The 13,621-nt window shown below is 41.4% G+C and overlaps 1 protein-coding gene across 3 annotated transcripts in view; it reads left to right on the top strand.

Moving 5' to 3' along the window:
* Positions 1–3,017: 3,017 nt before the first annotated feature.
* LOC110488444 (RNA-binding motif, single-stranded-interacting protein 3) overlaps positions 3,018–13,621 on the top strand; it is a 344,118-nt gene continuing 333,514 nt past the window's right edge. The window contains exons 1-2 of one of the 3 annotated variants that reach the window (XM_036970692.1): positions 3,018–3,262; positions 6,722–6,909. In XM_036970692.1, the coding sequence (XP_036826587.1) occupies positions 6,733–6,909 (177 nt within the window). In that variant the 5' untranslated portion in view covers positions 3,018–3,262; positions 6,722–6,732. The remainder of the gene's footprint in view (positions 3,263–6,721; positions 6,910–13,621) is intronic. The other 2 variants (XM_036970691.1, XM_036970690.1) reach the window with 2 other exon arrangements.

Below are 13,621 nucleotides of genomic sequence, written 5' to 3'. Positions count from 1 at the left end.
TACAGTACTTGTTTACGGAAAACAGGCGGAAGACAAGAGGCGACCGACCACCTGTGCTGATTAGCTATCTAGCATACGCCGAACACATGTGTATAAGCGTAACTCGGGAAGTGTAGCGGAAATGTAGTTTAATCGAATGGAGGCACCCAAAGCTGTGTGGATCTATGCAAAACTGCTAAAGTATTTGAAGGATTATTTCTCGCTGATGAAAGATGAGGGCCATATGTTTCGAAAGCCGTTATCGCAAGCAATGATTAAGAGACGTTTCTAAACGTTAAAAAGCGTTGGGACTGTAGTTCACTTGAGACAGAGGTGGGCGAAGCTAACGGCTGAGAACTGTAGGGAGAAGTCAGAATGCTGCCTAGAGTTTTCAAGAGTTAATGTGATTGTATCCCAATGTAATCAAGGTTTGAAATTATTCCCGTTTTTCTCAAATACTAAATCTGTTTGGGATTCTTGTCGTCAATTTGCAGTGTACACATGATTTATAGCTGTTCCTGTCCCCTGACCATCCGTGCAAGGAAAAATCGGCCCACGGCTGAATGTAATTGGGGACCCCTAGCCCAAGCTGGAGCATTTGAAATTGGGGGCAGCAACCCCCGATGCCAATACAATTATTATTGAAACTGATTCGTTGTATACTCTATAAGCCTTCAGTAGATTGACATGTATGATGTGAACATTATGCAAGTTCCGCATAAAACGCAGGCCTACTGGAAACCCACAGTGAGGGGTCTATGTTTCCGAAGTATAGGCCCTGTTTGAAAACATTTGAAAGGCATTCTTCATTCGGTCCCTTCCTTGAAGTAATTACTGATCTTACATGATTGGAAAGGTGAAAGCCTCTTTCACATTACTTTCACCTATCCAGTCATTTATAATCAGCGAATACTTTCAAGAACTTCAGGGCCAAAGCCTGTGTTCTATAACGGGCCGAGCTTGCAATTAGAAGTGTGCAAGTGCCCTCTAGTGGCTTACATTCAAGGCCTTACTGTCTGTCAAACAGTGTCCTCTTACCAAAGACTGGATAATGGCCTGATTGTAGGGCCTTGGTCACTCAATTGTTAATTGGATCCATTTTCAACATGGAGTCCCTCAGCGGCTCCTGATGACTCTGACAGGCCCAGTTGGAGGCCAACTGTCTACTGGGCTAAAGCAGTAGAGTACTGCATAGCATGTCTTTGGGCATACAGTGAAGTTGTTACTATAACCATGCAAACAAGTACAAACATGTTCAACTTACTGCACATATGTCATGATGAAAAATACCCTTTGAGAAGACTAACCCAGTCGTAAATGGAGAGTGCATTATGTCGGTGTTTCCTTTGCTAGCATAATTAGATCATTATCTTAAAACTAGCGGATATGTTGTGAGTCAGAAAACTCGACACTCAGCTTCTTAGGCCTACCCTCTGCTGACAAAATCATTGTTTTCCCATTGTCTGTCATTTATTCAAACCACATGGAGATGCTGGATGGAAGGGGGAATGCTGGACGCTCAGCCGTGTGGATCTGCCAACCGCCTGCATCCTTAGGCACTCCCTGGCACCTCAGCCCTTGGCCGCTCCTGAAAGAAAATAATTACCAATGGGGCGGAACAACAATGCCCAGAAAACATCTGTCTGCACCGGATGGATAGGGGGGTGACATGTCCATGTCCCTGCTGGTTTAAACCAAGCCCAGCCCGATGGGCCTGCGTACAGTTACTTACAGCAGACAGCCACAGAGCTCCAATTCCACCACACAGAGCCTGTCTCCTTGGCGATAGCTGCCGTTAACACAGACGAAGGCCCCCGGAGCAGTTGTTCGTTTGGGTCGGTGCCATTCTGTTTGGATGATGCATCAGTATGAATGGCCCCTGAGTAGATGTAGGCATGGGCTGTGTCCTAAATGGCTCCCAAATGTTTGTCGAAAGTAGTGCACGATATTGGGTACAGGGTGCCATGTCTATGGGCTTTCATCAAAAGCAGTGCACTATTTGGGAGTAGGCTGTCATTCGGGATGCATCCATGGACAACTCCCATGTGACTCCTCAGCCGCAGCCTGTGTGAACAGACGAGAGAGTCTTGGTCTGAGCCCCCCCCCCCCCCCCCCCCCCCCCCCCCCCCCCCCCCCCCCCCCCCCCCAACAGCTCATCCCATGGTGAGAGCACATAATTAAAATGTTTTCAGACATTTACTACCCTCCTTGGAGATCTTTCTCCTCTCTCGATCGTCTCCGTGCAAAGCAAGTACTTTTCCCAGCTAATTAAATGGATTTAATACCAATAATAAAAGTATGTTGTTGCAACAGCATGTGCGGATATTGCTAAATTATTTTAATTCATGCCAGCTCTCAAAAGACCAGCTCTGGGCAATTAGCAATGCTTACTGTAAGCAGAAAACAAATTACAATTGGGGAAATAACTTTATGGAGGTCTGTCGTTGCTTTACTTTTGGAGTCCATTATAAAAGTGTGTGTTGCCACCTTGTGGTTATAGTTTGCACCTTACACAAATATAAAACATTTTGGTAGCTGTTATTACAGAACAGAAAAAAAGTAATAACATATTAGAATGGTAACAGGTTATACTGTAATGTATTTTCACTTATCACACATTCTATTCAAGGTGATTGCATGCATTCATATTGATGAAAAGCTAAATATAATTTCTGAACCCAACAATTTGAAGAAGCTGAAACTTTGTGTTTGAAGACCCATTGCTGTCAACAATGTGGTCTTGGTGAGTTTACAATACTGTTATAATAATCAGAGCACAATGCTGAAGTAGGCCTAGATCATACTGTACGTGTTGCTGTAAGACTGAACTGTGAATTCCTTGACTGTGACTTTAGTGACAACATTTGACGCACCAAAAAGTAGCACCACAATGCCATGAATCCCATTCTTCCATCCTCTTGATGTTACTCTTGATGACCCCGGCTCCACGGGAACCGGGATTTTTTTTTTGAGGAAGAGCTCGATCGGAGGAGGATTTGTGACAGCGCGCAAGGACACGCCTTCTCATTAAACCGGCAGTTTGTGCGGCTCCACCTTGCCGTCACTGCCGTGTCGTCAGTAGCGAAACGAACCGCACCGCTGCCTCTTCTACATTAGTTGTTATACTCCCCTCTACTTAATTAACCTTGTACGTATTATTTTGTCCCCGACGGTTGTGGTGTTCTGCGTCAAAAAAAGCAACAGAGATGTAAAAGCAAGTTACACCGCATCTTCCTCGTCATTGATATGCAGCTACTGACATAACCAGGAGCGCTGGTGACAGGTATTTTGGTGTTCTAGCGACTTGTGTATATTACGTTAGCTAGCTACGTTCAACACATTTAGCTGTTGGAACAGTGTATCCTCACTAGGCTACTAGTCTGGGTACAGTCTAGGTACAGGCACAACATACTGATATTGTGTCAACACGTAGGAAGAGAGTTAGGCTAAATGTGCATTTTCGTTATTATCCTTTAGTCTACTCGGACTGACCTAAAGCTGTCAAGTAGATCCTCGAATAACCTTTCTCGAATAGAGAATAAACCCGGGAAGAAACACGATAGGGTACCTTGTCGTCTAATTGATGCTGTTTAATGCAATTCGCCTACTTTCCCATAGGGAATAATCTAAGCAAACTGCTTTTTTAAGCTTAAACGTCAATTATCTAAACTCGTAAACTGTTTTTTTTTCTTTCATTTTCACAAATGTTGTAGTTTAGGGTTCTCTGGTTGAATTGCATCCTTTAGATTGGAAACATTTTCATTTTGAATTTTTAGGTTAACCACATTACAATGATTGTGAGATACAAAGACGATGTAATAATATATTTTTTGGTATATATTTTTTTCCTTCAGGATTTTGGAAATTCTCTGGTGACCCCGTTTTCATATCCGGCTACTCTGCATGGGGTCGCTTTCCCTAGTTTGGGAACCGCTGGGCTACATTGTAATACATACCTATCTGTAGGCCTACAGTGCTGAATGAAAATAAAAATAATTGATTAATTGAGTTGGATGAATCTACAAAATAATTTATTAATAGGACGACAGTTAAATCCAATATGTCCCGTATATATTGCCCTCCATGATATTGAAATTATATATATTTTTTGAATATATATATATATATATACCCTCTATGGCCTTATGGAAATGTATGAATGCATTTCTGTGCACAGAGCTAATGCTATGGTACTTTTTGGAGAGGCCAAAGATTCACAGCGCCGTCGTGAGGTGTCTTTTCCAACAATTTGGTCACTCATCAAAACTGAGCTGATTTATACTGAACAAAAATATGAAGGCAAAGTGTTGGTCCCATGTGTCATGAGCTGAAATGAAAAATCACAGACATTTTACTTACGCACAAATAGCTTATTTCTCTCAAATTTTGTACACAAATTGGTTTACATCCCTGTAGTGTGAGCATTTCTCCTTTGTCAAGATAATCTATCCACCTGACAGGTGTGACATTAAGAAGCTGATTAAACAGTATGATCATTACCGTGCTTCTACATCTGCATTGCTTGCTGTTTGGGGTTTTAGGCTGGGTTTCTGTATAGCACTTTGTGGCATCGGCTTTATAAATACATTTGATTGATTGATTACACAGATGCACCTTTTGCTGGGGACAGGTGCTTGGGACAATAGAAGGCCACTCTAAAATGTGCAGTTTTGTCACACAACTCAATGCCAAAGATGTCTCAAGTTGAGGGAGCGTACAATTGGCATGCTGACTGCAGGAATGTCAACCATAGCTGTTGCCAGAGAATTGAATGTTCATTTATCTACCATAAGCCGCCTCAACCTCGTTTTAGGGATTTTGGCAAATATGGCCAACCGGCCTCACAACCGCAGACCACATGTAACCACACAAGCCCAGGACCTCCACATCCGGCTTCTTCACCTGCGGGATCCGTCTGAGACCACAACCGAAGAATTTCTGCACAAACTGTCAGAAACCTTCTCCGGGAAGCTCATCTGCGTGCTCGTCGTCATGCTGCTGACGCCAAATCCTGACTGCCATCAGCATGACGCAACAGGAACCGGCATTTATTGAAACAGGTGATGGTTTTCCACTCCTCAATTATGTGGTGATCGCGTGCCCACTGGAGCCGCTTCTTCTTGTTTTTAGCTGATAGGTGTGGAACCCGTTGTGGTGGTCTGCTGCAATAGTCCATCTGTAACAAGGACTGACGAGTTGTGCGTTCCGAGATGCCGTTCTGCACACCACTGTTGTACTGCGCCATTATTTGCCTGTTTTTGGCCCCCCTTTTAGCTTGCATGATTCTTGCCATTCTCCTTGGACCTCTCATCAACAAGCTGCTTTTGCTTACAGGACTACCACTGGCAGGAAAGGTTTTGTCTGTCACACTATTCTTGTTAAACCCTAGCCATTTTCGTGCATGAAAGCCCAGTAGGCTGGCAGTTTCTGCAATACTGGACCTGTTGTGCCTGGCACTGACGATCATACGACGCTCAAAGGCACTTAGGTCACTCGTTTTGAAAATTCTAAGATTCCATCGAACAGTAACAATGCCTCGACATCTGTCTACCTGCTTTATATAGCAAGCCACGGCACGTGACTCACTGTCTGTAGAAGCAAACCATTTTTGTGAACTGGGTGATGTACCTAATAAATTGTATATTACAGTACAAGTCAAGTTTGGACACACCTACTCATTCCAGGATTTTTCTTTATTTTTACTCTTTTCTACATTGTAGAATAATAGTGAAGACATCAAAACTATGAAATAACACATGGAATCATGTAGTAACCAAAAAAGTGTTAAACAAATCAAAATACATTTTATATTTGAGATTCTTCAAATAGCCACCCTTTGCCTTTATGACAGCTTTGCACACTCTTGGCATTCTCTCAACCATCATCGGTAGTCACCTGGAATGCATTTCAATTAACAAGTGTGCCGTGTTAAAAGTTAATTTGTGGTATTTCTTTCCTTAATGCGTTTGAGCATATCAGTTGTGACAAGGTAGGGGTGGTATACAGAATATATTTGGTAAGAGACCAAGTCCATATTTTGGCAATAACAGCTCAAATAAGCAAAGAGAACAACAGTCCATCATTACTTTAAGACATGAAGGTCTGTCAAATTTCAGGAACTCTGAAAGATTCTTCAAGTCGCAAAAACCCTCAAGTGCTATGATGAAACTGTCTCTTATGAGGACCGCCACAGGAAAGGAACACCCAGAGTTACCTCTGCTGCAGAAGACAAGTTCATTAGAGTTACCAGCCTCAGAAATTGCAGCCCAAATAAATGCTTCACAGAGTTTAAGTAACAGACACATCTCAACGTCACCTGTTCCCGAGGAGACTGCGTGAATCAGTCCTTCATAATCAAATTGCTACAAAGAAACCACTATTTGGTCTAATGAGTCCAAATTTGAGTGGCCACTTTGAAGAATCTCAACTATAAAATATATTTGGATTTGTTTAACACTTTTTTGGTTACTACATGATTCCATATTGTTATTTCAACGTTATGATGTCTTCACTATTATACTGCAATGTAGAGAAATGGTAAAAATAAAGAAAAACCCTTCAATGAGTAGGTATGTCCTAAGCTTTGACTGGTACTGTATTTGCACATGCGCTTGCATGTGTGTGACTGTATGTGTGTATACTAGTGCGTCAGCTCTGTGAATGTGTGTTTCCTATTTCTCTTCCCTTACTCGCTCTTTGGTTCTCTCTCCCCCTCCTCTCTTCTCGCTCCATGGAATGGCAGTGCAGGGGAAGATGGACATCCAGAGTGGCATACAGATGGCAGTGGAGACTCTCCCCTGCTCCCCCCAACAGTCGGGTACCCATCAACAGAGCGAGCCAGAGGACGGCCAGACAGAGGGGAGTGCCAGGCCTACCGCTGACAATCACAGCAAGGACACCCAGCCAGCTGCTGGCCACCAAGACGACAAAGTAAGTCTGTATCCCTCTTCCTTCCACATCGCCTGTGTGTGTGCCTGTGTATTTATGTTGGGGTGGGAGGGATCAATAATGAGCCTGCCTCCAATGCACTGTTTCTGTTTGCATGGAAGGCTTCTTCTAATGCTACATTTAAAAAAAAGGGGTCCAAAAGAGAGATTTGGCTATCCCCATAGGAGAACCCTTTTTTGGTTTTTAGGTAGAATCCTTTTTGGTTGCAGGTGGAACCCTTTTGGATTCCTGAAATGTATTTTTCCTAAGAGTATAGAAAGAGACAGACCCGGACGCTTGGCTGTTTAGTTCCGTTCACCTGTATGTTTGTGTTCATCGGTGTGTGTACTGTGCCTTCAGAAAGTATTCACACCCTTTGACTTTTTCCACATTTTGTTGTGTTACATCGGAATAAAAAAAATATTAGATTGAGAATTTGTGTCGCTGGCCTTCACACAATACCCCATAATGTCAAAGTGAAATTATGTTTTTAGAAATGTTTACAAATGAATGAAAAATGAAAAAAGAGTAAGTCAATAAGTTTTCAACCCCTTTGTTATGGCTAAATAAGCCTAAATAAGTTCAGGAGTAAAACATTTGATTAATAAGTCACATGATAAGTTGCATGGACTCACTCTTTGTGCAATTATAGAGTTTAACATTCTTTTTTTAATGACTACCTCATCTCTGTAACCCACAAATGCAATTATATGTAAGGTCCCTCAGTTGAGCAGTTCATTTCAGACACAGATTCTTAAAGACCAGGGAGGTTTTTCAATGCCTCGCAATGAAGGGTGCCTATTGGTAAAGTAAAAAAAAAATGCAAACATTGAATACCCCTTTGAGCAGGGTGAAGTTATTAATTACACTACGATGATACAGCCGTTTTTCCTGTCTCAGTTGCTGGAGAGGAAGGAAATCGCACAGGGATTTTACAATGAGACCAATGGTGACTTTAAAACAGTTAAGAGTTTAATGGCTATAATAGGATGGATCAACCACATTGTTGTTACTCAACAATACTATCCTAAATGACAGAGTGAAAAGAAGGAAGCCTGTACAGAAAATATTTCATAACATGCATCCTGTTTGCAATAAGGCACTAAAGTAAAACTGCAAAGAATGTGGTAAAGAAATACATTTTATTCACTGAATACAAAGCGTTATGTTTAGGGGCAAATCCAACACATCACTGAGTACCAACTTTCATATTTTCAAGCATGGCGGTGGCTGCATCATGTTATGGGTATGCTTGTCATCGGCAAAGACTAAGGAGGTTTTTTTGGGGATAAAAAGAAACGGAATAGAGCTAAGCAAAGGCAAAATCCTAGAGGTAAACCTGGTTCAGTCGGCTTTCAACTTTCGGCAGCACAATAACCTTGTACAATCCAGGTGTGCAAAGCTCTTAGACTTACCCAGAAAGACTCACAGATGTAATCACTGCCAAAGGGATTCAAACGTGTATTGACTATTGGTTGTGCATATTTATGTAAATGAGATATTTCTGTATTTCATTTTCAATACATTTGCAAAAATTGTGTGTAGATTGATCAGGAATTATTATTATTATTATTATTATTATTATTATTATTATTATTATTATTATTTTGATCAATTTTGAATTTGAATTGAATAAGTCAAGAGGTATGAATACTTTCTGAAGCCACTGTAGCTACCTAGCTAAAAAAAGTCTAAAGGAAATCAGGTGACACTAACCCAGACTGCTCCCTCCATTGAATTGGCATTGCTACTGTAACGTTAGCTTACAGTATTGTCACGTATATAATTTGCTATTTACATAGATAGCAAACGTTAGCTAGAAAGCTAATGAATTTAGCTAGCTGAAATGGCTCAATAGCATTTACTAAAATGGGCAATAACTTGACCTTGGTAATATTAGCAGATTGCATAATATTTTTGATCTCACCAACTTTGACAGTTCTCTTGCCTATGAATACAAATGCTAGAGCTACTGTATCTTTACTGTGCTGTTAACATGCTAGCTAGCTTGCCAGGCAGCTAAGCTAAGCAGCAACTTTTGATAGCCACATAATAGCGGTTGCTTTTTAAATTCTACTGTTTTTAATCTTACCTTGTGGTATGAAAAGCTGTTAGGAGAATGTTGGAGAATCCGGTTGGCTAGCTAGCTAGTTCCGTCTCGATCGTTCACTGTTTGGCCGTCACTTGCCAGCCCTGGTCCCAACAATTTTGCACCTTATAGGCAATATCAAAATGATGATAATCTAAGAAATAGCCTAGGTTAAATTACCATAGATTCTCATGTGGACCATTATATGAAGCTAGCGGTATTATAAGGCTATCTCAACCAATATGCCAGACGTTGTTTGGAGAGAGCAGAGTTGGAAAGACTTGCATTTTCTCTTGAGCTATTTTATAGCGTTCCTGTTAGGAGTGGGAAGATTTTCAGATGGAGACAAATTTGGGTGATCAATATTTATTTCTAGGCATGTAGTAAACTATTGCATAATCATATTTATGAAGTACATTTTCTTGTAAAAATAACTGCCAGTGATTCTCAGCCCATGCATTGGCAGACTACTCTGTTTCAATGAAAACACACATGCTAGGCACATTTGATCTCACCTGCCCATCTAGAAGAGGAGAGGTAGGTTACTGAAGCTGAAGCAGTGTGAATAATGCGACAAAGAGGAGCTTTTAATACAATAGATAGGTAGGCCTAGGCTAAAGCATTCAAAGCAGTATGACTACCGTTTACAAATAATCTGCGGGACAACAAAAATATTTTCATTCCAAAGTCGTCTGCCAAACCTCCCTCTCCCACCTGCAGCATGAGAAATGCAGACCGCGCCGCAATGATCTCTGTCGGGACCCGCAGCTCTTTAGTTGACAGCCTAACGCGAGTAAAATAGCGCCATGCTTTACCAACTGAGCTACTTAGCCTGTGCATCTAGGGCCTATGTGTTGTTTTGGGATCTCATTCTAACGAACATTTCCTCTGGAAGATCTGTTTTCACTGACACTCCGAAACCAATAAGCTACTACTACAAAAGACATTGTGATCTCTGGTGGACAACCAGAGACTTACACAACCAGAGACTTTACTCCCTGTAGATGGATTGAGTGTTTTCAACAGAGGGACAGCAAAGACATACACACGTAAATATGTACATTGCAATTCTTTCGAATGAGCGGTCGTTCATGTGCAAAGTATTTGTGTTTTATTAGCATAGTTATCAGCTGTCTGTACGATAGTGTCATTTCTTTCGCTCCCTTTCCCGCTCTTTTGAATCCGCCATTTTGTGTAACAAGCCGTCATATCGTTTTAGTCCACTAGGGACTTTTCATTGCATTGTGTAGTAATCAATGTGTAAGCTATCCTGTTTGTGTGTTTATGTAATTCTATGATTATTTAGTTAGTTAGTAAATAAATAAGCCAATTTGTATATCGATGATTCGTCATTTATGCTAAGGTTCATGCAGATTTGAAGTCAACAACGTTCAGAATGAGACTGGTATGAGGTAATGAGAATTAATGAATTGACTGTGAGTTTAGTTGGGAGATAGTAACTCGTTAAATAACTTTTCCTGTGGTGCCCTAGATTACTACATAACTAATTGTTATATGATTAATTGAATCGTGTAATAATTGAACGTGGTATGTAACTATTTTATAAAATAACGGTCAAACACATTAATGATAGTCGAGACACGACAACTCTGAGTGAGTCCGCTTAGCATATTCACTCTCCAATCTCTACGGTCTTCATCATCATGCAGAATGACAGCAGCCTCCACTCCCCCTCCCTCCATATATACAATGTCAGGCATCAGGGCATGACAGGAACCTCAAACCTCCTCCGTCAATCATCACAGAGAGACAGTAGGCCTTGGATGACAGGAGGGCAGGCCTATGGAGACCACCAGAGTAAACACGGCACACAGAGAAAAACGTACATTCTGAAGTAAGTCTCGCTATGGCAAGTCATTGATTTCAAGTTCAACGTCATGTGAGGACTGGTGTCATGGTGAAGAAATGAAACACGAGATGAAGATGGAGTTCTCTGATTACTTCTCCATATAGATTCAGTATTTTATGGTTTGTAATATTGCAGGCTCTTCTCTCTCTCAATTGTTGTTTGTGTTGCTGCTGTGTTTGGAGTAATGAGGCGTCCAGTGTGCTTTGAGAGAGCCAAGATACTATATAACAATAGCAGCATCAACACTTGCCCCTTGCCTCTCGGTGGGTGGCCCTAAGGGTACTGTATCTGTGTCATTACCCTGGCTCTCTTACATTTGTGTGTGTGTGTGAGGGAGACAAAGGAAGAAAGTGTGTGTGCGTTTTTCTGTCGAATAAAGTGGAGACACCACTGTCTGCAATTTAGTTGGGGCCGCCCCGGGGTCTGTGCCTCTCACACCGGCTGCAGCGGTATCATCGATTTTGTTTGGAGAGTTTATTCATCAAGATGTCATCAGTGGAAGTGGACTAATGTTATGTTCCCCGTTAAACTGGGCTTGCATCTAGACTATACTCCTGTGTATTAGTGATTCATCATAGAGTGTGGACATTGGGTACAGACTCCGGTGCTTTTGGTACTGATTCTGAACAGCCTCTCTGCTGTATGGCATACCACTGCTCTCCGTTTATGTTTACGACCGTGTTTAGTACAAGTTTAATACGGTCTTTGCTAGACTGTCATGAGTCTTACTGGACATGGATGTGGAATGTAGATCCTACGTCTTAGTTTGAGATCAGTTGTCCCCAACGGGTCGATCTTCAAGGCATTCCTAGTCGATCATCAAACATTTCTATAGAAAAGCCAACGATAATGGCATAAAGGCTTGTGCTCTTTTTTAAATTCTCTGTGTTGCGCTGTTGGCGGTAGGTGCGCTTGATTCAGAAGACCTGCACACCGGGTAAGTAAAGTGTTCCCATTTTCAACCATTTCATTTGTCGGAAAAGTCAAAAAGGCCTACCAGTGGGCCTACTGCGCTGGCCAATCGGATAGCTCAAATCACGTGCCTACCTACAGCTTCCATGACCCTGGCTACAGCAAAGTTTGATACTAGCCTATGTGAGATTTAATCTTTTAAAACCATATCCAGAGAGAGACTGTCAAAGAATACAGTAAAGAGCTGCTGTTTTTATGAGCGAGTTCAAGTCTTATTCAACACTTACAAAACATAAAATGTGGTTCTCTCTACTTCCACTCACGCTGCCGCTGAGATGTATGAGTAGCCAAGTGTATCGATAGCCTTGTGATTTTATTATTATTAGTAACTCTCCGTGTGTATTTTAATATCGAGGGAGTATTTCACTTTCTCTGGTCATAGGAACAACATGAATTTGTGCCAGAATTGGTGCCTAAATTGCAGACAGTGGTGACCCTGCCTGAGTCCGATGCGGTGCGAGTCGAGTTTCACCATCAGGTGGAATACGGTGTCCCCTCTCTCCGGTCAGTCTCACCGGAGGAAAGGAACGAGGCAGACCGCCTGCTGCTCTCTCCCTCCCTCCGCTGAGATTAACGCCGTGTTCAAAACAACAAAATCTTAGATTTCAGTGCGTTCAAGACAACTACGAACTGCTACACCAACTGATCTATTTTGTTATCAAAGTTTTGAAATATAATATGTTCTGAGAAGAACAATATTGGCAGGCCAGGCATATAGCCAATAAGCTGTGATAAACCTATTATGCCTCATTCCAACAGAACTGTTTTATTAGTTTGTTTTTTAAACATGACAACAAAAATATAAAAAAATCTGAGCGATACACTCTTAGAAAAAAGGGTCCTAAAAGGCTTCTTCAGCTGTCCCCATAAGAGAACCCTTTTTGGTTTCAGGTAGAACCTTTTTTGGAGTCCAGGTAGAACCCTTTTTGGTTCCATGAGAACCCTCTGTAGAAAGGAACCAAAAAGGATTATTCAAAGGGTTCTCCTTTGTGGACATCTGAAGAACCCTTAAAGGTTCTAGATAGCACCTTTTTTTCCCCCTAAGAGTGTAGATCTCGGTTTGGTTTTGACTGCGATAGTGATCTTGACTCAGGAAGTATTGGTGACCACTGCTTTAGATGTACAGCTGTGACAGAGAAATTACAAGGTGTAGAAATGAAATCGGTTCAGTTTTGATTTGTAAAAAAAAAAATCCCGGATTTCGGTTTCGATAATTTATTTAAGACATTAAGTGCACTCTGCGTTATGTGGGTTGAATGCTATAACACTGGCAAGTGTCCTCACTGACATTTTCAACCTGTCCCTGACAGAGTCTGTAATACCAACATGTTTTGAATAAAAGTCCCATGATGGTAGTAACTGCCCATTACTGCTGATCACTTATTAGTCATAATTTATTCACATTACTTTAATAAAATATTTCAGTTGTGTATATTACATTAGTTTTAGGCCTATTTGATATCTTTATTATTTAATTCCAAGTGATCAGCTTCTGCCTATGCTGTTTGACAAAATCACCATTTTAGTAGTTCTTCAAATTAAATAAGGCATACTTTTTTAAGACTGCTGAATACCAACTATCAATCTTAGATAATGTATTTTCAGGTAGATCACAAAGCAACTACTCTCCACCCCTCTCGACACCCGACAAGGCCCTCATCCCTGTCATTCGCAGGAGAAAGACACAGAGATATCTGGGACGTAGGTCGGGGTGCCTGGTAAGGATCCGACGGCGAGTGGGTAATCTGCCTCTACCATCAGTCCTATTAGCCAATGTACAATCA

This window comes from Oncorhynchus mykiss, chromosome 32 (genome assembly GCF_013265735.2).
Source record: "Oncorhynchus mykiss isolate Arlee chromosome 32, USDA_OmykA_1.1, whole genome shotgun sequence".
Classification (NCBI taxonomy): Eukaryota; Metazoa; Chordata; class Actinopteri; order Salmoniformes; family Salmonidae; genus Oncorhynchus; species Oncorhynchus mykiss.
Note: the sequence above shows the minus strand (reverse complement) of the source record. Positions and strands in the feature narration are given on the sequence as shown.